Source organism: Centruroides vittatus, unplaced genomic scaffold, assembly GCF_030686945.1.
Source record: "Centruroides vittatus isolate TY-2023 unplaced genomic scaffold, ASM3068694v2 contig_5, whole genome shotgun sequence".
Lineage (NCBI taxonomy): Eukaryota > Metazoa > Arthropoda > Arachnida > Scorpiones > Buthidae > Centruroides > Centruroides vittatus.
The window spans coordinates 423227-449909 of NW_027122286.1; the positions used below are offsets into that span (position 1 = coordinate 423227).

A 26683-nucleotide genomic window follows, 5' to 3' on the forward strand; every position below is an offset into this window, starting at 1 on the left:
AACTTTTTATGTATATAAAAAAGATTTATTTACAGAATTAAGTTAGCTTTTTATACTAAAATACACAAACGATATTCATAAAGTAGTGATGTTAATTACACGTATGTTGTCCAACAAGGTCTTACAGCAAACTTTGGCACACATCGATCTTCACGCTGATATTCCTACATAACAGGAAATCGTTTCTTCCTAGTTTGCTTCGTTAGAAGAAATGCAAATAATCCTATAAGTAGGAATATTACGTGAAAAGCTACTGTTATAATAATGGGTTGATAAAGTGGCCAATCACTTAAATATTTATAAAAACTCAATGCTTGATGATCAGTTACGATACCGCATTCTGCCCTTGCAAGTATTGTATTTTGTTTAATGACAGGATTATAACTGCATATATATTTAGGATCAAAATCGTTATTGTTGGAACCTTTGTTAAATTCCCAACTTAATAAATTTTCCATCATCCATCTTGCTGGAGACAACCATTGCAACCACGAAACGATCACTGATAAATCGTCAAAATGGACAGTGTAACCTGCAGTAGTTAATATTGGCATCATGATGATACCAGTCCAAATTACAGCTATGTGGCGAGAAGAACAAGCCCAACTTAATGCTATCGCTAGCATACGAATGGTAAATAGGTAAAACAACATGTATGCTATGTAAACAGTGAATGCATGTACTCTTGAAGTAGTCTGAAGGCCTGCCATCGAATATGCTGGTACACAATAAGCTGTGAATACAATTGCCGTTACTGGTAAGCTGTAAGTGAGCTAAATAAAAAGAAAAACCATGATTTAGATTGCCTTTCATAAAACAAATTTTAAAAAGTAGACAAATATACCTTGCATAAAACGTAAGTAAATTTCCCATAAAGTCCTTCCTTGATGTCTCTCCCTATTGCTAATTTTTCTTCCCATACTGAAAGAGTAAGTGATTAAACATTAGTATAATTTACAATTAAAAATTCTTATATTTGTTTATAAATACGTACTATCTGTGGTACAATTAAGAATAAGAGGCCAAATAGATAATGCCATCATGACATAATAAAAACCAAATCTATCACTGACATCAGCTTGTTCTTTACCAGCTCTTATATTCCAATAAATAGCTCCAATCAAAACTGACATAAGTGCAGCCAAGAACACATCCCGACAGAAATAAATGACGTTGAATGGAAACATGTAAATTAGCACTCGTCTGAAATAATAGAAAAAATTGTCTTCTTATAAAATAATTTTTATTTATTATTACACAAGTTAATGTAAGAAATGTACTGTATTAAGTCTTAAAGAAGAAAATTTTATCTTGCATATTTACATTTTGAATTTTCAAATTAATGGCTTTAGCGGTTTATGGGTTATTTTTACCTATCTGAATATATATCATGGAAACGACAGTCTTTCAGATAGATAAAACTAATTTATTAAACAAAATTAAATAGTAATTTCTCTATTTTAATGGACTATTAACTATCTAGAGTAAAATGAACAACATTTAGAGCAAATTATAAATTAGAAACGTGCAATATTTATCACATTTCGACATTTATTTCCTTCCTTGTATTACGCAAAATATGAAATTATGGTACATTTTATCTTTCATTTATCATAATGATTATTTCCGCTTATTTGGGAACTACGTACCTAACCAAGTAAATATGTCAATGAAAAATTAAGTTGATGTTGTACTGAGAAAATTTATTGATAAGACAAGTATTCAATAATATTCCCGTATAGCTTATAAATCTACTTGACATATGTAATTAACAAATATAAAATAGTACGGTACGACAATTTAAATATTTCTCGTTAAAATTTGTTTGGAGTACATTGTACTTTTTGACTCTGCTCTATGGGTACTAAGAGTACATCGTAGAAGCTGTTGTATCTTGAAGTATTAATTATGAAAATGTTCCTTTTGGCATTTATAGGGAATCACTGAAAACATCTGGTGACATTATCACAAGTGGTTATGTGTAATCACATTTTTAGGCGAGTAGCCAGTATTTTGTAGATGCTATTGTGATCGTGTTTTTATTGTTAGCAAATTCTGCTGTAGATATTTAAGTTTCTTCAGAACAGATATTGTCAGAGTGAAAAAAATTGTATTAGATCACAGAGTAGATAGACACTTGAATACATTACATCCTACTCTAACATTAATTACAGACATCAAATTTGCTTTTCTTTGCAAGTGTACTTGTACCTTGAAATGCACAAGCATCCTGTACTTTAAAACACTGAATATGAACAATGTTTCAAAATATTACGTCCCATTACTTTTCAGATGAATATTCCAAACAGTGAATCTAGTATCAAGAGGTCAACAATAGTGCAGAAGCCTTGTAAAAGGTTACTGAAGCCTCCAGTGTGTATGACTCATTTCAGTCTTTAAATTCTGTTGAAATGATAGAAACAATCAGACAGAATTATATTTAGTACAGAATAATGCACTGTTTTATACAAGAAAAACTGAATTATAGTATTTCAAGGCAGAAGCAAGCATTTTCCAACGTACACGACCTAGAAATTTTTAAAACTGAAAACAATTTTCTACATGTCGATTCAATAATAAATCTTACATGCGTTATATAAGGATGGGAGTTTTCTCTGTTTTTGTTAAAACGAAAAAAATATTGTTTGTGGGATGTTAAAAAAAAGGGAAAAGCGTTTCAAGGCAACAATTTTCCTACTAAGGAATTTGTCTCAATATGTATCGTACTATGTTATTAAAATTTTGTAAACTTAAAAATTCTTTATACTAAGAGCAATAGTGGAAAATTTAATATACTAGAAAACCATAATAGAAAAAAAAATTATATAGTTGACATTGTACAGTATACACACAATTCTTTATGTTAAGCTACAGGTATGTATATTTTTATTATTTACCATTAAGTTGAGCGAGTTCTATCAAATTTGATTAAAAGTTTGCAGTGCTATGTATACTTAGATCTTTTGCACTTTTGTTTAGCTAGATCTTGAATTACTGTATTATTTAAAAATAAATATAAAATACCAAAGAATCACTTACATCCACAAAGCGAGTATCTGAGATATAATGTTTACTTTTTTAACTGTTGGAGGAGGTAATCCAGGAGGACCAGGATCAGATAATACATCTTGACGTCTTCTAAATATTTCTACCAAGTTTTCTACTCTTTGACTGGATTCTAGCAATGCCTCAGCGGATAAATTGTCTAATGTTACCAAGTCCACTAAAATAAAACATAATAATGTGTAAAAATTAAATTATAATTAAATGGTGGCTTTGCTATGGTCTACTAATTTTTTCTTTTTTTTTCCACAAAACAATAAAAATTACTCACAATAATAATCCGATGGATTTTTGAATGCAGGACAAGGAAAATCTATATAGGCAAAGTATGGAAGCATATCTTTCCTCTTTCCAAAATATAACATTCTTCCAGTCGATATTAGGGCAACTGGAAAAATTTATTTTTAATACAATTTTATTTAAATTTAAATATAGATCGGACTTTATTTACCTCTTGAAATCATTGTAAAAATTTCATAAGTTGGTATATGAATTGTGAGGATGACTATTCGACCTCTTGCTGCCCATTGCCGTAGAAATTCTACTAAAAAGAATGTATCAAATATATCCATTCCCTTGGTTGGTTGATCCAACAATACTATATCTGTAAAAATTATAAATAATACTTAATAAAATTAAAGTCTTATTTTTCTATTCAGAATATTAAATTAAAACAATGTATATTACACTAACTACAGATATTACACTAACTTCAGTACTTGCCTGTATCAAACAACAGATGACAAGCAACGTTAAGCCTCCTCTTTTCTGAATCTGTTAGATCTCTGACTCTTGTATGTTTCACTTGTCCTAATCCTAGATCTTCTAGAAGTGCGTTGATCTATAAATTTAGGGTATTTTAGACAATAAATTTACATGAAGATCAATTTCAAAGATTAATTTCTTACTCTTGTCTTTGTGTCGTATTCTCTAGTGTGATCTGGTTCAAGAAGCAAGGAGTTAAAGAGCATTGTTTGTCTAACACTCATATCAGACGTAAAATCAGGATCCTTTTGAACATATGTAAGGCACTGCTCGAGTCTGGATGGAGTCATATATAGACCGTTAATTAAAAAATCGCCTCTTAATCGACATCTCCATTTTTTGTGCCTATTGCCAAGTATATCTAACACTGCAGTTCCTTCATCATCTATAAAATAAAAACAGGTTGTAAAAAATTATTTATATGCGGGATAATTAAAAAGATATTTTCTTACCCGTAGTCGACATTATGGCAAGAATGTCACCTGCACGAGCCTCAAATGATAGGTTATCAAGAAGCCTTAATTTTGTCCTGGCACCACCACAAAGAGTATGCCAAGCCGAAGACATGTCTACTTCATAAGTTAAATCTCGAACTTGTAAATGTGGATGCCTAAGTAATGGACATTCCACTTCATTTTGTTGCCCTGCATAATATAAATATTTATCGCTAACTGCATAAGGATCCTGTCCATAGTAATTTTCACCGCGAACACTTCGACTGTTCACAGAAAGATGTGAACCAATCATACTTCTTCTATCACTGTTTGGCATAGGATGAGTGTGATAACCTTCTTTAAGTTCGTGTTGTGTTTTAACTATATGTTGCTGTTTTCTTTCCGATCTCATTGTATGGTGTTTCAAGTCCATTTCGCTACTAGCTCTTATATTTTGAGTGGGTGGACGACGATGCATGCATTCAAAATGACTTCTGAAATCCGGATCACTGCGTGTCCTCCTCTTTGGATCTAAGAACGGAGAGCCGTCATCACTAGAATCATAACCACTTGAGCTTTTGAGAGGTTTTCCATGAGGAAACACACGTGGTAATCCAAATCTGAGATAAGTATATATGTTTGTACCCAATTCCGATTGCCTTTCTCTCGGTCCATACTTGGGATGATTTAGAATTGTATGAACAGTTGATTCACGCAATTGAAAATTACCAAAAGGTGGTTGTGACTTCTCTGAACTTCCCAGGGCACTATCAGTAAAGTCCGAATTAAGATTTTGGCGATAAATACTCCATGCATGAAGATCTTCTGTGGTATGATATCTCCCTGAGGGATCTGACAACGTACTCGGAGGCACTGAATATCTTCGCTCCATTTGCCACATTATATGTCTTCAGGATTCTAAAAACACGAAATTTAAAAAAAGAAAAAGATAAAAATTTGTAATCCTCACTACTTTCATGTTAATCTAACGAACATCAGCTCACTAATGTACTGTACAGGCGTATAAGAACATCCTGGAAACTACACTACCTCTCTCTACAATTTGAGGCCATACTTTATCATTAAGCACGCATTCATACAAAAATATAGGATTTAAAAAATAGGGAGTTTCTAGTAATCCACGTTGTCCGTTCAGTTATTTACGTAACATCCGGTTAATTTTAAAAAAGGCAGGATGTGACGTAGAGAAATTGAACGAACTCGAAAGACAGAAAACAAAGACTACAATTTGATATATAAAAATAATTACAGAATATTAATAATTATTTTAAAACTTTAGTTTACAATTTTTTGCAACTTTAAGGGTCAATATCATCAATTATGCAAGTTTAGTTATGAAGTTATAATGCTTTTTCTTACTCATTATTCACTAACAAAAATTTTATATTCAATAAAAAGCGGATAGCATCATGTTATACCTGTAAAATCGAATAAAAAGATACAATAATAAATCATCTTTTGAGAAAGATAGGTTTTAAAGAAAGAAAATTCGCATTTTATCTGATAAATGGCAACATCTTACGCATAATAAAACATTGTTTTATAACATAAAAAAAGTATTAATTAATGTTAAAATATTTGTCATTTGTCACGACTTTATTAAAATTTAATATAATCTTTATTAGATGAAAACTTCCTTCAGTTCCATCAACAATAGTTTTTAAATTTCTGTTTATTCAGCTTATCGTTAATTAAAAAAGTATGTCAATGCAAATGTTTAGTTTTGTGTGAAAAATACGTGAAAAGAACTTGAATTGTTCATTATTTTTATCGGGAATTTAACAAAACCTATTTTGTTTATTGGATAAAAATTTTTTATATTGTCTGATATACAAAAATATGGAACATCAAGATATAAACAGATGCAAGGACATTTTAAGTTAAAGGAATTACAGTGCATGATTATCAATACTATTGAAGTGTTAACTAAAATGTTTTCCTATTGATATACTTCCTTTGTTTTTTTAATTGTTAAAACCTTGCATGATGACTTTAACGCCTCGACTATTATATGCAAAACTAATTTAAAAACGTTTTTCATATAATAGTATTGAATTAAAATAATATCTTTTGATATTCCTTTCACCTTGTATCTTTTCTAGAGGAACTGGCGGGAGGTTGACGTCTTCTCAGACAGAATATACGACCCCTTCAAGGTCAGCGGGCATTGACCCATAATTCAAACATTTGTGGCTATTTGCTGGCTCGTAATATTACGTATATTTAAGAATTATAAGACTCAGTGGATCGATCACAAACTTTAAAAAATCAATCCGTTCCGATCATTTGAATCTTGAAAAATTTTACTTTATGAATTAGATATTATTACATTATTAGTTCCACTAATGCTAACTTACAGGTTTTAGAAAGGGAAAGTTAATAAATTATATATACAGTATATATATAAAGTGAGTAGAATTTTTAGAAAATTTATGAATTTATTAAATTATACATAATTTATATTTTAGAGTTTCAACATAAGAGTATAAAGTACCTTGAAATGATTTTTTCATTATTCAATATTGTCTATTAGTTGTATTTGTTGATTATGATCAAAAGGCATAAGAAGGTACGAAAAGTGTGATTTAATGCCTCTACATCTTAATAAAATTAATTAATGTTTAAAATACTTGAGGAAAGATAAATTTGAAACTTAGATAATCTACACTATTTTTATAACAAAATTTTTCTGGTATAAAAGGTAAGTCTGCTTAACTGTAACGATTTTACCAGCAATTTTATCATTTAATCACGTTCTTACGTACAGTTTTAATTAGGAACAGATTTCATAATAAAAATCAAGGTCATTAATAATAAAATGTATAAATTTAACCTCAATTGATGTCGTGTCTGCTAACAAGTTCGGCTATTATTAATCTTGCATGTCACTATTTTATCTCAATGCTTATTGCTAGTGTAATAAGCAATTATATAGACTCTCACAATTCTATACAGATTGAACCGTGCGACCAACGCCATATTTGCCTTTCCTTTACCATTAAAGCTCATTAATGTTCATGCACCCAAGATACGGTCCGTAAAAATTTAAACTACTTTATTTTATAATGACGACGATAATAACTTGGGATGTTTTTCAATGCTTTATTTTCATAAGGGGAAGAGAAAAACAGTAATTTAATGATCACGTAGGCCTATATACCGAAACGGTGTAGATCACGTTCTCAAGGTTTTGGGGTGCTCATTAAGGAGAAATGTATACTAATGAGAACTGGTTTGATGCATACTTATAATTATATAGACATATATAAAAGGGCATCCGCACATTTTAAGATAAATGGAAAAGCTATACGATGAAGACAGGTGATTATTTCGGAGAACGACCGTTTCCTGTCAAATTAGTTGTTTTGGTTGAATGATTTTCAGAGAGGCATTCGCAAAACCGCCACAAAAATATTTTAGATTCTTTTTTTTAACTTTAAATAATGAATAAATGAAATAGTTTAGATTATTAGACGTCTCAAAGAATTGAACTGAGAAATAATTTCTTTATCATCACTCTTCCATGCTTCCCTACGTAGAAGGATGATTAATCTTAAACGAAAATAAAATTTGTCGAGAAATTAGAAATATGCTTCGTCAGAAATGCAATTATTTCAAATGAAAATAAAATTAATGATAAATATGAAAGTTGTTAAATGATAAATTTAAGAAGGATGTTATCACATGGTCTTGCATCCGTTGAGATTTTTGTTATTGATCTGTGTTTGTATGTTTCCATTTCCGATCGATCGCAGAGTAAAAACAGCATTAAAGCATACCAAAAAATCATTTTTTAATATTAAAAAATAAAAATTTATTTTTTTTGGTTTATAAACTAATTGTAAATATTTTATAAAACTTTGGCTTATTCTAAATAAAAACCTTGCCAATTTTTTAAAAAATAAAAAAGTCGTATATATAATTTGGTTGTTTACATTTTCAAAAAACCGAAACCGACTGAACTAGTTTCGCCTCCTCCTTTTATTTTATTTATCTATTTTACATAAAAGTGAAAAACTATTTTCTATGTGTCACTGTGAGAATGTTTTTTGGGTGGAACATATATTGTCACGCCAACTTTCGTGTTGATAAAAAAAAAATTAAAAATTTACTCAAAAAAAACTTATTTTAGAGTAAAATATAAATTATTATATATAAATATGCATTTTTATTACATGACACCATTGCTCGCTTCAAGAGAGTTCGAACAATATAACATTGCGAAATTTTAATCTCTCATACTGTTACGAGATATTACTTAATTATTTTCTATAAATATTTTCCTTCAAAAATAGAAGATTTTTAAACAAAAGCAAGCATAAATGTATTTAAACATACCATTTTACAACACGAAAAGTAAACGCGAAGGGTTCATTGCCATTTTTCTGCTTGGCATATGCCTTCAGGGGCGTGTGTATCCGCTCCTCGTTATAAGAAAACTAAACGTTGTCATTTATAAAATTTCGATAATAATCCTCACCTTTATAGATTTCCACACTCTTCTCGTTCAATCCATCTTTAATTAAACAGAATGTACACAGTGTAAATACAATTAACCACTTCTAGAATGTAAATCAAGCTAAAGTTACGCACTGTTGATCCTGAACAGTGGGCGAGTACAGAGATTCCTCCTTCGTTTCTCGAACATCTTTAGTATACTCTCAGGTGTGCTTCCTTTCTCAGCAATAGTCGCCGAATACTACCTTTCTACCAATGGTGTTCTCTTCTCGCAACGTAACGTTCCGGTCTATTACGTACTCGCGACTTCTGACGTCATATCCTGAGGCTATCTAGTGGCGGGTAGTTCATGGGACTTTATATGCAATTCGAAGATAGTACATTTTAAAATCTTTGATTGATTAAAGGTAAGACTTTTTAGGATTTTATGCAAATTAAATACAGCTAAAACTGGTTCGAAATTTGATAAAAATTTATACATTTTTCTGAAATCTTTAACTTTAAAACTGTAAATAAATAATGTAAATAGTGTTTAAGCGTGTTTTTAATTTGATTTTTAAAGGACTTTATAGGTTAATTTAATAGTTAAGCTGTGTATATGCAAATTAGTCCGATTAAAATCAAGAAAAACTCGATTTATTCTATTAAAACAGATGCTATATTTAGTAATTAAATTATTCGATTTTTAATTTATAGTTTCGAACAATAAATAGAGATCAGTGTCACGTAGATAATAAATTTTAATAAATATAACCCTCATTATTATTGTTTCCAATGTGAATGATTTTTGATAAAGGTCGTGCACATTAGCAAATATATTAATACTGCTTAATGTCATTATACAATGCTTAATGTGCTTAATGTTGTAAATTAAAAAAAAATTATATTTATTCGTAAAAATAAAGATCCAATAATAATTCTTACTTATTTAGTCTTATTAAAGTCAATGCGAAGCTTTGAATTATATTTTTATAAATATATTTAATAAACTTTGGTTCTTTACATGAAAATTCAATTTTAAAAATAATTTAATTCGCTAAATATATAAATAAATAGCTGAAAATATATAAAAGTAATCTTTTAAATAAAAGTTTCAGAGATTTTTAAGGAAATGTGTAAAGAAAAAAATAAAAAAAATTGATGTTTGTCCGCAATAATTTTAAGAAAAGATATTTGAACCTATTATAAACTTTATCGCCTCTTATTAATTATTATTACTACTTTTTAAAAATAATTCAGAACAGTTTTATTTTACAGTTATAAAAATATTGACAAGTAAAATTGATTCAAGGTAAACGTGAAAATAATAGGCCTTGATTTAATAACGAGAAAGAACTTGGTACGAGTTAGAACTCACACAACTTATTTAATTTATATATAAAAAATTAATAACTAGATTAACAACAATATTTAAAAATGGTGTGAAGATAAAGATTTTAATTTATCAATAAAAAATATTTTTTGTATTGCAAAAACTTTTTTTTAAGTTTCAAAAATTGCATGCAATTTGAAGTACAGTTTAATTTTGTTTGTGAAAAATAAAGAACAAATTTGGACTTATTCGTTACTTTTTATAAACAGCATGAAATTTTATTTCATAAATTAAAGCTTATTTAGAAAAATAATAAATTTTGCTTCGTAAAAATGCTATTTCTTCTTCTTCCCCTTCTTAATCTTCTTCCTCCTCTATATTTGCTTCTCCATCTTCTTCTTCAGCTTCTAATAAGTAATTCAAAACTGTTCATAAAAATTGGAAAAATAATTTATAAATTTAACCAATAAAAGATTAAAATAAACAACTAAAACAAATATAAATTTGTTTTTTAATTTTTCATAAATAAATTAATTTAAATTGTTTAAAGTCCTTTATTTTAAGTAAATAATTCTTATTACAAACGTTAATTTATTAACCATTATTAAGCATTAAAATAGGATAAACAATTTCTGTTCTTCGTACTCGCATAATAGTAACTAAGAATATCTCATTGGCCTATAGAGACAAAATATTTTATTTTGTGTTTTGTGATAAGGTGAGTTATAATTCTATTGAAGCAAAATACCAGCTAAAAATAGTAGTAGGAATAATAGTTCACTGCACTCTTTCTACAGAAACATTTGGTGATAATTTGCCGTGGAAGATGATGGCCAGTCATTTATCAGACAACACTTTTTCGATGTAACTGGGCATAACTGACATACACACGATAAACGTAGCTTTATGTAAATTTAAAAAAAAATTGTTTTATGTCGATCTTGATCTAAAACAAATTCGAAAATGGTTTTAACATTATCGTATATTATAGTTGAATTGAAACTATTTTATAATTGTTTGTATTCAATTAAAATAGTCCCTTATTTTCACCGTTTTTAAATTTTCTAATATTTTTGTAGCTAAAATTTCTTTATTTTTTATTTTCCTCCTCTTTCTTTTGCACTTACACTAATAATGCAATTTTTAGTTGTTCTTCCCCTATTATTACTACTGCTTTTCTTTAAATATTTAGTTCTAAAACATCAAAATTTCTATAATAAGCTTGAAACCGATCCGAAACAATTCATAAAATAATAAAATTAATTTAAATTCAACACGTTTTAATTTTACAAATTACATTAAATTTGCATAAATGCATCAATAAAATAATACAGTCGAACCTCTAAAACCGCGGCCATCTTTTTTGTTCCTTTCGGTGGCCGTTGTTCAGAGGTTAGTCATTTAATCATAAATCACAAATATATTTGTGATTTATGATTAAAAAATCTTTATAACTTAATTTTTTATTCTCCATTTTTCCTTTTATAGTTCATAATCTATTTTAATATTCCCCAATAAACTATTTTTAAAATATTTTTATTTCCTTTGCATGCAATTACTATAAATGTTTCTATTCATTGTATTTTGACAAGTAGCGTTGCAGAACATTCAGAAATTTTACATAGACCTAATCAAATTATTTTTTACTTTTTAGTCTACTGTTGACAATTACTTAATATCGAACAATATTTATTACAGTATTTTGTAAGTAAATAAGTTATATTAAAATATTATACTATATTTATTACGACAAAGTATTTTTGATATAAAAAATAAATCAAAAATGCATAAATATAATATAATAGCTTAAAAATAATTTTTATTATTTCATTATTTCTATAATTAAGTTTCACGAGAATCTGAGAAGGATGAGATGAGGCCCGAGATAGTCACAAATGTAAGCCTTCATTCCTCACCGAAAGCTAATAAAATCAATAAAACAAGTAAAAACCATTAAAAGAAACAATATTTTATATACATTTTTGCATAATAAATTAAATTATAAGAGCAGTGGCACAAATAACAGGTCATCAAAGCCTGCGGCGCGGGCGGGCCTCGACCAAGAGGGGCTCCAGCATCAGATCCTGCAAAATTCTTGCGGGCAAGCCCCTGACATCTTAGTTATGCCACTACTTGAGATTCCTTCTCATGTTTAGAATCAAGGACAAAATATCCTCACCTTAACTATCTTCTCTAGATCCGAGTATGCATAAAGAAATAATTACCGTATTAATACATAAAACAAATGTGAGTAATATTATTTTTATACCATACATATAAGCACATACATCGAAATGCAGAAACATGAACGGAACGATTCTTTATTTTTTGACGAAACAGTCAATCGAGGTATGATTTTCATTACATGTTATTCACATATGACTGTGTAATCATGAAGTATTGAACAATGTAAGTGTTCAGTCCCGAGCAAATTACTCTGTACAGTGTCCTCCTTTATCCGGACATGTCCTCTTTTTCAACATAAAATGTTTCTTTTGGTGAATTTTTAAGAAGATAAAGAAAAGATAAAAACAAAAATAAGACTGGAAATACATGTATTTTTTTTATTATAAAATGAAACTTTAAATATTGAATATTCGTATTAAATTAGTTTTTATCAAAAATTCTTAGATGTCATTTTTATGATTTGGTTATGATAAGCCTAATTTAAACAAATATATATATATAAATCATAAGATAAAAGAAATAAATCGTAAAAAATATAATCCTATATAAACAAATTCTATGTAAAAATATAATTCTTTGTAATCCTATTATCTTCTCAGATAATAAAATTATAGAGACGAGCATAAAAGGATTTTCATAAACGTTTTTGCTTTTAAATAAAAAAATTCTGTCAAAGTAAATCGGGAATTAAATTAAATAATAAATGCATAAAATATATTTTATAATGCTTTATCAATTTACATTAAAACGCAATGTAAACGTCAACTTTTCTAAGGAGATTCTTTTCTAAGATAACTTTTAGCTTGTTTGGAAAGGAGCTTATTAATATTTAATATAAGAGAATTTTTTAAAATTATTCAATTGCGATAAATTTATATTTTTTGATAAACAATTTAAAAATATTTCTTGCTCTTCTCTTAGAAATTTGCGTAGTGATCACGACTTTGCTATATAATGCAGCAAGACTAGATGCGTACAGACAGAATTATTATATTGTATATAGTCTAGTAACTTTTTTAAATTAAGTTATATAAATTTCAAAAATTAAATTTTGATATACAGTAATGTAATTTAATATTTTTGTTAACTTTTAATAAAAATTTAAAGTTGAATAAACTGAAGAACACATGTAATTCTTTAAACTTACTTTTATTGTTAAACTTTTTGGTATTTGTGTTTTAATAATTAATATTCCGTGTTTTAAACTGTTAAACTTTTTATTTTAATTTTTTAATAACGGGATTTTACAACCGAAAAAAAGAAAACAAAAGCAAATTGAGATAAGAAGCACGAAGGACAAAAATGATTTTTATCAGTTTATTCAAGCAAAATAATAATATAAAGGCGAATTCACTTTATATTTATATTAAAAAATAAAAAATAAATAAATTTAAATGCTCCTTTAATGGGTTTAATATTTACTATTTACGCATATTTCGATAATTTTACAATAAATAATTAATTTTCTAGAATTGAAAACTTTAGTTTGAATCATAAGAAATATGCGTGATAAAAAAAAATTCTGATGCTACGGACTCATGACTCTTGCACCAAAATGCTTTTATCCATATTTTAAATTAATCTGTATAAGCCTATATGAATTTGTTAACTTTTGATTTCAAAGTATTAATTTAATTACGAAAATTCATAGTTATAATTAGTTAATATTATATAAAAAAAGTTGTAAGTATCCATTATAATTTTGTTCATATTAATTTTAGATATATAATGAAAATTCTAATAATAATTTGCAAATAATACATGGACTTTTATTAATATTTTCATGACTATTTGTCATATGTTGTACTGTATCGACTGTTATGCACTATATGTTATACTGCAAACTGTACAGTATTATAATCCATTTTTAGTGGTGCCAACTTATTTGGATTGGTGGAAATCGGACTCATAATTTTTAATCCAATAATTCATTTCTTTACAATTCAGAAGAATTTGAGTGGTTGCGTACTACAACAATATTGTCCTGCCGTTTGTTTTATTGAATCACGTGGCTGTTTTAAATATTCACGAGGACCACGCTGAAAATTTAGACCTGGAAGAAATCTGTGATAGATTTATAGGAAGAAGTGGAAGTAAGAGAAACATATTTGCAATAAATAGAAAAATAAAACTGTATATAATAAATTTTACAGTTCTTGTATTGTACATTGAATAATTTACATACACTACTACTGTACTACAAACCTGTACTGTACAATCATGTGATACATACTGTTAATAATTTATATAAAATACGTAATAAGTAATTTGTATACATGTAACTTTGTCTTTGAAGGCCAGCTTGAGCTTCACATTTATAAGAGCCCTCAAAAATGATTTTACTGCATTGTATTAAAAATCTTTATTTATTCATTTATTAGCCAAATTTTATTGTTTACAAAATATAATATAATTATTTAAAGCTGTTTTCTTGTTTTAATATACTGGGACCTTAAAAAGACGATTGGTCTAGTTCTCTGAGAGATCCTATACATATAATTTATGTAAATTATATATATACATTTATACAAATAATGCTTTAGTTATAAACGTTTATTCTTTATTTAATACTGAACGCTTGATAATTATTTTAAAAGTTTTTATTTATATTTTCATGGTTATTAGTTTTCATGGTCTAAAAAGATCTCAATCGTTAATAAATTTAGAATTTAAGAAAGATTAATGTGTATCTTTTATTTATTCATTATTCTTATACTAAACGACATTTAATGCTTATTTTATGGAGGATGGAAATAAATTCAGCACAATAAACTGTGAATTTCAACATTTCTTTTACATTTTTTTTTCAATTGTAGAAAACAATAAAATATTGCAAAATACATTGTAAATTTATATTACGAGTGTAATTTATTGTTTAAATATTCAACCTAGCAAGACTTTTAAATCAATTCATTCATTTTAATTTCATATTTCATCATTCATTTGTATAGTTTGTGTTTAAAACCTTAAGTGTTGTTTCCTCTCGCCTTTTTTGAAAAGACAAAAGGTCAGCATTTACTTTAGATTATCTTCCTATATAATAGTACTTATCAAAGGAGATATACTTCCTCTACTGAATGAAGAAAAACTTTAAATAAGGTTCAATAGCCCGAGAACTTCTATATTAGAAAAAAAGTAGTAGTATTCGTAAGAGAAAACTGTTAAACGAACCGTTGTCAAAACGCTCCACCCAAAATTAATTTCCTGGAAGAGTGTTTTGAGTTATAAAAACCCAAGGTTATTTCTTTTAAAATGGTTTTTAATATCTAGAATTATCAGAAAATGTATTTCTAAACTATTTTTTTAAAATTAAGTTATTATTACTTAAATGTTTCCAATGATATGTAACTAACCTTTCGGATAGAACCAGTTACCGTTATAATTATCCAGATAAGGTTAACTCTCATATTAATGAAATCCCTAATCGAAAACGAGCTGATTTATTTTGTTTCAGATTTATACTACGGTGATACTAATTCGATGACGATTAAATATATAATCAATATATAGTAATATATTATATGTTATATTGATTTTATATTAATAGTATATATTAATTCCGTATCTCGATTTTAATCTATATAATGTGAAAGAGATGAAAAGGGATTCAAGCCAGTCATAGACGTGTGCCTCCATCATCTTCAGAAAGCATTAAAATATATTAATAAAATGAATAAAATAAATAAAAACAGATTTTTTTTCATCTTTACAAAAAACTTTATATTATTTTCGTAAGTTTTGGTGACTCCTTTGTATTCGGGGCCCGTCAAAAATGGCATGGCATTCCTCTATCCGAACCTGTGTAGATGTTTCAAAGGAAGTATAGTATAAACCTCTTGAAGATTACCATTCCGAAAATTTCGAAAAACGTCATTTAAAACAGTGGTCTTGTTAAACGGCATGACAATAATATAATGAAAGTACTACATTGTGAATACAGTATTCTCTATGTTCTTTAATAATATATAGTACTATAAAGTATGTATTCTACTATCACAGTACCTGTACAGTACACTAGAATACTATAGAAAGTTGGGTAAGAGTACTCACTTAGTTTTGTATACAATATAAATTCTTTGTTAGAAGAGTGAGAATCTTGAAATATACACACAATAATTCTCAAACCGTTTTCTTCGAGATTCTGTAGGATTTTTATTGATATTTTGAATATATGTCATTTATTAAATTTTTTTCTAAAGGTTATAAAAGAGCACTTTTGCCCCACCGGTGAGGCAAAAGTGGTACATTGTAGAGTAAAAGTTTGCAAGCCGAGGTTTTTATGAAAGCTATACAAAGTGTGTATTAATGAAGAGAATTTAATAAAAAAGTAACAACTTTCCATTAAATATAATTTTTTAATTTGTTCTGCCATCTACACCGAGAACATTTCTAATTGTTTAGTCTACCATAATGCACACGAGAAACGAGTTTATCAAAATGTCTAAGGAATGATTTTCTGAAGTTTCTACATAATTATGAAATATAGTATGTAAACAATCAAATATTATATCAGAAAGATAAAAAAAGAATCTTACCTTATAATTTCAAAATAATAACCTAATTGGCGTGAATAGTTAAGTCTTCAACAATTCAGCAAGAGAACTTATAAACTAACTCAGTAATACCAACCTGGCATTTATACAACTAATTATATACCCATTGCCCACTTTATCCGCCGCGAACTTTTACCCCACTCTCCTCTACTGCAAGAAAACTTATTTATTAATATATCACATGTAATTCTGTGCATTGTACATGAAAATGTTATGCATACAATCTTAAATGTTTGATTTGAAATGGACATTTGCTTTCTCCGTTTTAACTTTTTTTCTTATAAGATGATGCCTTCAATATTTCTTTTCTATTTAGTCACTCTTTCGGGTGAAACGCATTCCAAAAACTTTCCAAATCCACTCCAATTTGTAACCTTTTTATCTAGTCCTGTTAATAGAAAGATTAAATGTATCGCCTTTGTTATAATCTTTAGATTAATAAGAATGAATAGACCAAAGAACAAGGCATCAGCTAACTTGTTATTGAGTATATTAACAGCAAATTAGGTATATTCTCGATAGGACCGAGAAAATAGAGATCGAAATCCGAGAAAAGATTTAGAAATTCACATTTAACTCAACAATGCAAGATGTCTAACTTTGTACTACACTGTACATACCTATGGCTTCGATTTTATCAATCCGGATAGATGATAAAACTGGTCGCCTCAAAGAGGGTATTTTACGCAAAAGGGTCGTTGCTCTGGTAAAAGATAGGTCGACTTAAGGAGAATTAAAAACCAATCAATTTTATAGAATAAAAATTCTGTTTAAAGAAAATCTGGTGATCTAAAGGAATGCAATTAAGCCACTTCATTAAGATAATCTTAACGGAATGGTCATCTGGAGGGGTTTAACTGAATGGCATTAGTATTTTAGTTAAAACTGAATAAAATCGGGCTAAAAGAAGCGAGATGGATCCGATCTAGTTACATACATTGAACTATATATCATAAATATATAGATAAAAATATATGGATAAAATCATTAAAATAAATACAAAAAGATTTTTACTATTTATCAAAGAAACTTTATATCACTTTATTGCTTGATATCATTGCGTCATAAAAGACTAAATTTTTGAAATCTCTGTGCCTGAGATCCGTGCTAAATACCTTAGCCCAACACTATTATCTGGATTTTATAATACAAATAGATTATTGACCGTTAGAATTGTGTTTCAGTTATTCATTAGTAATTATTTACGCTCATTTCTCTGTATATACATTCAATGAAAATCTCAAGAATTAACATGAAAATTTAAAATTTTTCAGGATTATATTCTGAAAATTGGACTGAGAATTTTAGCAATTCCCATTTAAAACAATAAAAAATTGAGAAAAACTCAATTATAGTTTAAAGTAATTTTTCTTTTTATATACTAATTATTAATGAATGAAATGAATTTTCGCATTCTTTACATTTTTCCTCCTTACATAGCATGATTTTAAAATTATTCTGAAGCAATTAACTGCGCTAACTTGTTTCTTGTGCATACTTTATTATCACTATAAAAAAGCAAAAAATAATAATAAAGTTTGCTTTAAGTTATTAAATATAATATACTATTTAATATATATTTAAGATATATTTTAAAAACTACGACTACAAATGAAGGAAAAAATAATACAAAAAGTAAGTTTAAAAAGAAGTTTCAAAAATTCTTTTTATTTATGCTTAAATAAAACTAAATATAATTACTTTAACTTTTTAAAATTAACAATAAGTAAAAAAGCTGGCATGAAACTATTAAGATGATTGAAAATATCTGTTCTTATTAGTTTTATTGATTTAATTCATTTATTTTTATAGCTTTAGGAATCCATATATGTGATTGGTTCAGATATTCAGGTTCTGACTTGAAGGTTATTAAATAACTCAAATTAATCCACGAATATTTATTATTTATTGTACATATAATTCTACAATTAATTATAGAAAAGAACTGCAGATTTAAAATCGTCCGTTAGATTCAGCCTGTAACTTTTATATGTCTATTTTCAAAAATTAAGTTGAAAATTCACTGTTCTGAATGAGAATTTTATTATATTTTAGACGTAAGTTCAGCTGTTATTGAAATAATAAAATATATCGTATTTCATCTTACAATTTACTCAAAATGTTACATATAAATAATTGAATAAGCTTATTATTTAACATTGATAAATTCTTTTATTGGAGAGCGTAGATAAGTTAACGTTAATTTTAACGTAAATTTATAAGCTTTAGAAAATGTCAATTTTAAATAAATTAGAGAAAAAATTGGAAAAAATTAAACTAGGGTTTTTATCATTCGTGCGTTAAAGCAGGCGGAAATATTTTAATTTCTCCAGATAGAAAGAAAACTATGATAAGAATGTTCATAAACTGTGACCGTACAATTCTGTCAGGTGTGACGTTGCACAAGAGTTGCTGACCTGGTCACAATGGAGACGTTCATTTTCTACGAATTCAAGTGAAAGATGATAATAAGTTTTTGTTTAATTTTGACAGTTATCGATCGGTAATCATAACTCATAAAAATTCTAAAATAGTTCACTAGATCATTGTGGGTATGAATATAAGCCATTTCTTTCAATGTACAGTACAAATAACTTAAAATAGATCTATTTTTTCAGTAAAATGATTGCTAGTGATCATGTTTTTGAACTTGTTGACGTTACTTACACTGGCCACGTGGAGCCCGGAAGCTTCCTACAGAAATTAATTGGCACTCAACCAACTGGTATCATTTTACATAATATAACGTTAGAACTGCATACCGGAGAATTAATGGCAATTCTTGGATCCACAGGTATATATAACTACTAATTTAAATATTAATATTATTATCATTTATAATTTTGAAACGACTTTCTTCAGGTAGTGGAAAACGTTCCTTGTTAGATGTGATCACATGCCGAGCAAAAGGCACCACAAGGGGTCAAGTACTCCTCAACGATGCCCCGCTGAGGAAGGAAGTATTTAGAGAACAATGTGCCTACATCCCCAAAAGAGCAGATCTATTACCAGGACTCACTGTTAAACAGACTTTGGAATATTCTTCTCAATTGACTGTGAGCTCCAAAGTATCAAAATCTGTCAGAAGAAACAGGGTACGTAACCTATATGAAATCCGGATATAGTGTCACATTTAGACAGAATATTACGTATCCATTTTGTTTTATAACAGGAAGATGGATAAGGTGAGCTTTCCATTTATAGAAGGGAAGTGGAGTAAAACGACTCTGATCTAAAATGCAATCATATGTGACACTATTAAGAAGTTATCAAGGATTGAATTTTTCTCAAAATTTAATTTAATAATAAAAATTCAAAATTTATTTATTTATCCAAAATTTACAATAAATAATCTCCTAATGCTAATTGAAAATATACTCGTATATTCCTAAAATTATGAACTTTAGTTATTTGGTAACCAAACAGATGCCATGACATATGTTTGGATCGAAACAGCTTGTGCTGTAAACGCCTGCGAGCTATAACCCGGAACACCTTATTAACTTCCTCATTATAGCGAAACTACCATGTTATGAATGGTGATGCTGAAAGAGAGTAAACGGTATAATGAATAGGAGCCAGATGCAACGTTTTGGTCTATTAGCTACATCACTGAAGATGAACCACTACATCCGAAAAATTGCACCTGGTTCAAGTTCATAATTATATTTTCTCAATAAATTTTATTGATATTTAATAAATCATTTCTATAGGTGAAAGAAGTAATGGCAGATTTAGCATTAAATTCAGTATCAAATCGTGAAATTTCTACTCTCACTTCTAGTGAATATAAAAGAACAGTTATAGGTGTTGAGCTAGTTCGTGATCCAGGTAATAATAATAATAATAATAATTTATAATAGGATCTATGGTAAATTTATTTTAAAAATTGTTTTTATTTAGTACTTTTAGTTTTAGAAGATCCAACCCAAAATCAAGATCCTTTAAATGCATATTTCATAATGTCAATTCTTTCAAATCATGTTAAAAAATACCATCGAATGATCATTTTAACATTAGAAAAACCACGATCTGATATATTCCCATTTTTGGATCGTGTCACTTATTTATGTTTTGGAGAGATTGTTTATACAGGTAAGCTTCAATTAAATCAATGTTTAATTTAAGAAATTCAAAAATATTTTAATGAATTAAAAAAGTATTATATTTAACATAAAGATGTACATAAAATAAAACGTGCAATACGAAGGATGTTCAAGAAGAATTGCTTTAAGATCCGAATTATGTTGATTTCTAGTGAGAAAGCGTATCAAAAATTCTTTTCAAACCGGAATTATTTTCTAGATATTTTTGGATTAAATTTTGTCAAAAAATATACGTATGATTTTACAAATTCCATTTACGTCTATGAAATTTTATGCTTCAATGGATGTAGTCTAGCACATGAATGAATTTCCTATGTGTAGCATAGAAACGGTCATGCACTTCTTTCTTCCGTCTTTTAATTAAACTTATAAGGGAAGATCCAAAACATAAAATATATATAAATGTTATCGTAGTATTTTGCTTTCTTTTATAATCGGGATTTATTATCTATCTGGCATACATTTCGTATTTAAATTCTTTAGTAATCAAAAGCAAGGTCTTCGATCCAGTTATTTTTCTAAAGTTCATTGAGCATATCAGGTTCAGTAAAGAAATCTTTGTCACTTGAAAGAATAAGAATAAATATAAAAAAAATGTTCTGATTTAGAAGAGTGACTGCCCTAATTAATCTTCAGAATTAGAAAACGAAAACAAATTAAAGATAGTTAATTTGATTAATATTAATCATTGATCTATGAGCAAAAGGAAATGCAAAAATTTAAAAAAAATATTTATTTCAGACGCAGATTTTTATTGTAATTAAATTTAATTTATAAAAAAAAATTTAATTAAACTTATTTTCATTTATAAATGTAAGATTTACGTATAAACTAGACAAGCTATAGCTTAGGGCCTAAGGTTACGAGGATGTAGTTTAAGGCCTCATGTTTTTTGATTTAATATTATTTATGGAGGAATAGGGCCTCGTATGTTCATAAATTTATTGCTATTTGATCAAGGTTAATAAATAGTAAATTTATTAATATTTTTTAACGTTAGACCCCCAACAAGTCTAAATCAGGTCCTGGAAATACGTGAACTCCTTTTATTCTGTATTTATTTATATTTATTTAATGTAAACATTCACGGAATTATTTTCTAAAATTAAACTAAAATTTAAGGAAATAAAATATAAATTTAATTTGTTTTTATTTATAGCTTTATTACAATTTACTTATCATAAAAGTTATTTACTTATCATAGTAGAAAAAAATTATATAGAAAAATCATTATGTGAATTAATATATATTAATATAAGAGTAAAAGATGAAAGATTAAAATAAAATATATTTGAATTTATAATCAATAAATATAAAATTTTAATGATTAGGAAGTACTCGTCTCATGATGGAATATTTTGCAAATGTCGGCTATCCATGTCCCGAATTAGAAAATCCTTTAATGTATTATCGTAAGTTATCCATTATAATAATGTATTATAAGGAACTAATATAAAATTTATATATAATATAATCCTGTTTCAGTTTGTCTTTCGACTGTCGATCGTCAAACAAGAGAACGATTTATTTCTTCAAGTTGTCAAATTGCTAGCTTAGTTGAGAAATTTAAAAATGAAGGTGCGCAATTTCGAAAATATGCTCATCCTCCAACCGAAATGACGGATCATACAGCTACCAAATATAAATTACCGTTAACTGCTTACGGTTCACCGTCCTCTTGTCAAGTTCTTTTTGCATTAATTAGGTAATAACGATAAGAATATTAATCACTAAATTTATCATTGTTTTTCTCTACTTTATTAATGATTGCTATTATTACAGGAGGAGTTATGCAAGTGTATTAAGCTGCAACAGTCGTTCCTTAAGAGAAGCATTTGTTCGATTATTGATACTTCCATTATTTTTTTCTTTTTTATTTTTATTCTATTTTCCTATTGATAGTTATCAGCATAGTTTTGTTACTCGAAATGGTCTAGTTTTCAATTGTTTAACGGCTGTTACCTTCCTCTCAGCTGCTATTACAGCTGTAGGATGTGAGATAATTTTTTTAAAATTTTTATTTAACATTAAATAATTTAATAATATACTTTTTTTTAATAGAGATAATGATTATATATTTTAATATTCATTTTTTCAGATGCACCTCATAGAAATCGTTACTATCAAGAAGCCAGGAACGATATGTATAATGGTTCTTTATTTATTTTGTCTCAAATTATGTACAGTTTCATCTTAAGTGGAATTAGTATTTGGGCTTCAGGATCAATTATTTATTTGTAAGCATAACTTTAATCAAAATTTATAATTTAAAATTCAGCTTTTTTAAAATATAAATCCTAATTTACCGTACTTATTATACAGAAAATTATTATCCATCTAAGACTGGTCGAAATACTTGAGAAATTCGCTTATCTTTTTGTAAATCCTTTATAGAATTTTAAAATGATTTGCACTATAATATGCAGTTTATAATTTTTAGTTTAATTCAATTTAATTTTAAAGTAACATTATTATATTGATACGACTGTATTTCTAGTCTAGCAAGAATGAGACAAGACTTAATTAGGTGGTCCAAATTTTGTACTGTTTTATGGACAGTTTACATATTTACAGAGAACTTTACCATGTCATTAATGGTATTTATAAAAAATTCATATACCTCATTCGTCACCTCCATATATATATTACTCTTACAGATAACTTTAGGAAGTGGAACTGTAAGGTAAGAAAGTGTTACTATAATAAAACAGTGACGTAACTTATATTATAAAATCTTTACTTTTAAGTTTTAAAAGCATTTATATTTATTTATTTTTTGTTTTTTAGGTCTCTATCATCGCTACCTGACATGCTTTACTATCTTAGCTATGGTATAATATACAGATATGCTGGAGCATTTCTTAATTATAACGAATTTGCCGACCATCCTCAATTGGATCATGCACCATATTTTAATGGTTCCGATCGTGTTTCATGTCCTAATAACAATAATATTCCAGGACGTTGCCTTTATTTGAACGGGACACATTATTTATCTCAACGTTACCATATAAATTCATCATTTTATGGTAACGATTTGAATTTTGAACTGAATTTTATTATATGTTTTGTATTCGCTTGTGGTATGTGGATAGCTAACGTAGTTCTTTACTTATTGCCAGTACCTTTATCTATCAAAGAAAAGTTTTGTAATTGAGAAATTATAGTTTATTTTTATTTGATTTTAAATTATTTATTTTCCAATAAAAAATATCATTTACGCGAATTGTTATAAATATTCAAACAATTTTAAGCATGTTTAATTAATTTTTTAAAATGATATTTTATGTGTGTTATAATTAGAAAAAAGATATTTGAAAATGATATAATAAAATATATTTTTAATATATAAATAAATATAAAATTGTTATATTTTAATATATAACATTTTCATACACTTATTTAAATAAAGTTGTAGGCAAAAACGATAATATATTAACATTAATAAGAAAACACTCAATTAAATTATTTCAACAGAATAATTTAAATATTTTTACATTTAACCAAACGTTAAAAACAAAAATAATTGTTAAATAAAATTATATAATAATTAAAAATAAAAGTATATAAAAAGAATATTGATTAAATCTAATCGATAAGAATTAATAATCTAGAATACTATAAATCCAAAAGTTTTTAATAATACATTTTTCTCTATAAATTTGAATAATTAACCAAGGAAAATTTGTTATAAATATTTAAACAATTCTCTTTATTATATATTTAAAACTTTTTCAATTTTATTACACATTATTTTATATATTAGCAAGTTAACTTGAACATTTTTTTATTAGAAAATATATAATATTATTATTTAACATAATTTAAAATCTGCAATAGCAGATAATTATATTTTACAAAAAAATAAAATTACTTTTCAGTCTCCATAACTTCATTTTTATCCGTTGGAACATGAGATATATAATGAAGCATACGTCCTGTTGTATCATATAAAGGTAATCTTCGAAATCTTTCTCTTTTAACAAATTCTTGATAATAATAATCGAGTCTTAAACTTTCTTTTTCTTTTCTCATATATTTAATTAACAATATTAACAAACTTAAAGCATAAAACATTAAAACGAAAATAATATATATGAAGGCATTAGCATTACGATCATTCATATCACCACTTGTTGCAGGAAGTCCAAATTTATGTTTTAAGTAACTGCTTAAGTTTCTGCAAATATCTTCAGGCGCTTGTACTGTATTATTTTCACTAAAAATAGAAAAAATACTTGTAAAATTACTTTCAAAATACATATTTAATATTAATAGAATAATAATTAAAGTCGAGAAAGATGACCCAATTAATTAGAAATCGTCCTTTTTTGTTCGTAAGAAATAAAGGCGGGTCCAAAAGGCAGTTAACCAAGATATTAATTGATTTTTAGGTAATTCTGTGTGTACAGTAAACGCTTGTTTTTACGATCCAATCGGTTCTTGGAAAATTATTAATACACTTATGACGCTAGATCCATTTCTCGTAAGCTTAATGTTATAAATTGAGATTCCGTTCATAATAATTTATAATTTTAATTACATAAAGCATCATAGAAAGAAAACATATTTGATTCTAAGTACTGTATTTCGTTTACTGTAGATATAAATAATACAAGTCGTAAAAGCGAGAAAATTATAGCGAGCATCGTAAAAACGGGGTATGCTGCGAGTTTATACATAGATGATAAAAGCATTTAAGTATGAAACTCATTTAATATTAAAAAAAACATTTTAAGTAAAATTTTTGAATAAAATCATAAAATTTGAGTAGCTCAGTATTATTTCTTATAAAAATTATAAATTTTTTACTGGCATTAACAAACAAAATGTTGTTATTCAAATTCATGTGAGTAAAAAAATTTACTCCAATTTCACCTCAACTATAAATTTCAAATTAAACTATTACAACGATTCAATACTCAGTTTGTAATAAAATAGCTAAAATGTACACTTTTAACTCTTAACTCAAGCTAATTAACTACTATAATTAGCAAGTCTACCTTTAATCTTCCTACAAACAAGAATTAATTAATAAAAATAGGTAAAAAAAAACTGCATATAAAATTATAAGAGTTACAATTAATTTATAAATAAAACATAAAGTATATTAAATCCATATTTAAAATAAAAAAAACATTGTAAACATAAAAATATCACAAGTTTGCAAAGCTACAAAATATATTTATATATATGAAACAAATAAAAAGTTTACTGTAATTTAATAGAAAAATGTATAAAAAATTAAAGTTGCGCTGTATTTTTAATTATTCATTAAATAAATAAATAATTAAAAATACAACATATTCAAGCTGATTTAAACAATATAAATTACTGAACATTTGGAAGAGTAAAATGCATTAGACTTACTTCATTGCTAACGTTTCATATACACTTTTGACAGATAAAGTGGAATGAATATAGAAGACAAGTTAAACTATGTACTTTCCAAAGACAGGTGAGATTTTCGAATTTAAAACTGATCTTTGATATACGCATGCGTAAAAAACATCATCACACGCAATCATTTTGGTCACAAAATGGTCATGTGTTACCAAGGCGATAAATGTTGAGTTGTGGGACATCACAAAATGTCACTGGCACATATTATCTGTTATTGGGTATTTAATTCGAAGGTCATATGTCGATTGTAAATCGTATTGATAAAAGTTAGTAATAGGTACTAGTTATTATATGATCTAAAATGCTTAAAAAATGAATAATAAAAAATGTAATTGATATTTTATAAAAAATAAAGGCTATTTTGAATGGTAAAGGTATAAT

At 27.1% G+C, this 26683-nt stretch overlaps 2 protein-coding genes across 3 annotated transcripts; one reads left to right on the forward strand and one right to left on the reverse strand.

Moving 5' to 3' along the window:
- Positions 1-11: 11 nt before the first annotated feature.
- Positions 12-5205, reverse strand: LOC136978189 (ATP-binding cassette sub-family G member 8-like). The gene is made up of 9 exons (XM_067273838.1): positions 4281-5205; positions 3972-4213; positions 3787-3904; positions 3515-3667; positions 3335-3451; positions 3040-3223; positions 995-1203; positions 845-921; positions 12-773 (listed from the first exon to the last, which is right to left on the reverse strand). The coding sequence occupies exons 1-9, from the start codon at positions 5161-5163 to the stop codon at positions 165-167; spliced, it is 2592 nt and encodes an 863-aa protein (XP_067129939.1). The 5' UTR covers positions 5164-5205; the 3' UTR covers positions 12-164.
- Positions 5206-8830: 3625 nt separating this feature from the next.
- On the forward strand, positions 8831-24056 carry LOC136978165 (ATP-binding cassette sub-family G member 5-like). 2 transcript variants are annotated; one of them, XM_067273817.1, is made up of 11 exons: positions 8831-9148; positions 19412-19587; positions 19656-19888; positions 20507-20624; positions 20697-20888; positions 22231-22311; positions 22385-22604; positions 22682-22893; positions 22998-23136; positions 23397-23582; positions 23687-24056. In XM_067273817.1, exons 2-11 carry the CDS (start codon positions 19416-19418, stop codon positions 24054-24056), a joined length of 1923 nt encoding a protein of 640 aa, XP_067129918.1. In that variant the 5' UTR covers positions 8831-9148; positions 19412-19415. The 2 variants fall into 2 exon arrangements, with proteins under 2 accessions (XP_067129918.1, XP_067129919.1); XM_067273818.1 differs by lacking the exon at positions 8831-9148 and adding an exon at positions 10684-10771.
- The last annotated feature ends 2627 nt before the right edge of the window (positions 24057-26683 follow it).

What these genes read in the sequence shown, in the direction of transcription:
- LOC136978189 (XM_067273838.1), bottom strand. Translation starts at nt 5,163, where the DNA reads ATGTGGCAAATGGAGCGAAGATATTCAGTGCCTCCGAGTACGTTGTCA. An exon ending in TTTTACAATGATTTCAAGAG is followed by an intron (nt 3,452 to 3,514) that starts GTAAATAAAGTC and finishes AAATTTTTCCAG; the next exon opens with TTGCCCTAATATCGACTGGA. An exon ending in CAGATACTCGCTTTGTGGAT is followed by an intron (nt 1,204 to 3,039) that starts GTAAGTGATTCT and finishes CTATTATTTCAG; the next exon opens with ACGAGTGCTAATTTACATGT.
- LOC136978165 (XM_067273817.1), top strand. Translation starts at nt 19,416, where the DNA reads ATGATTGCTAGTGATCATGTTTTTGAACTTGTTGACGTTACTTACACT. An exon ending in AATCTGTCAGAAGAAACAGG is followed by an intron (nt 19,889 to 20,506) that starts GTACGTAACCTA and finishes TCATTTCTATAG; the next exon opens with GTGAAAGAAGTAATGGCAGA. An exon ending in AAATCCTTTAATGTATTATC is followed by an intron (nt 22,312 to 22,384) that starts GTAAGTTATCCA and finishes ATCCTGTTTCAG; the next exon opens with TTTGTCTTTCGACTGTCGAT.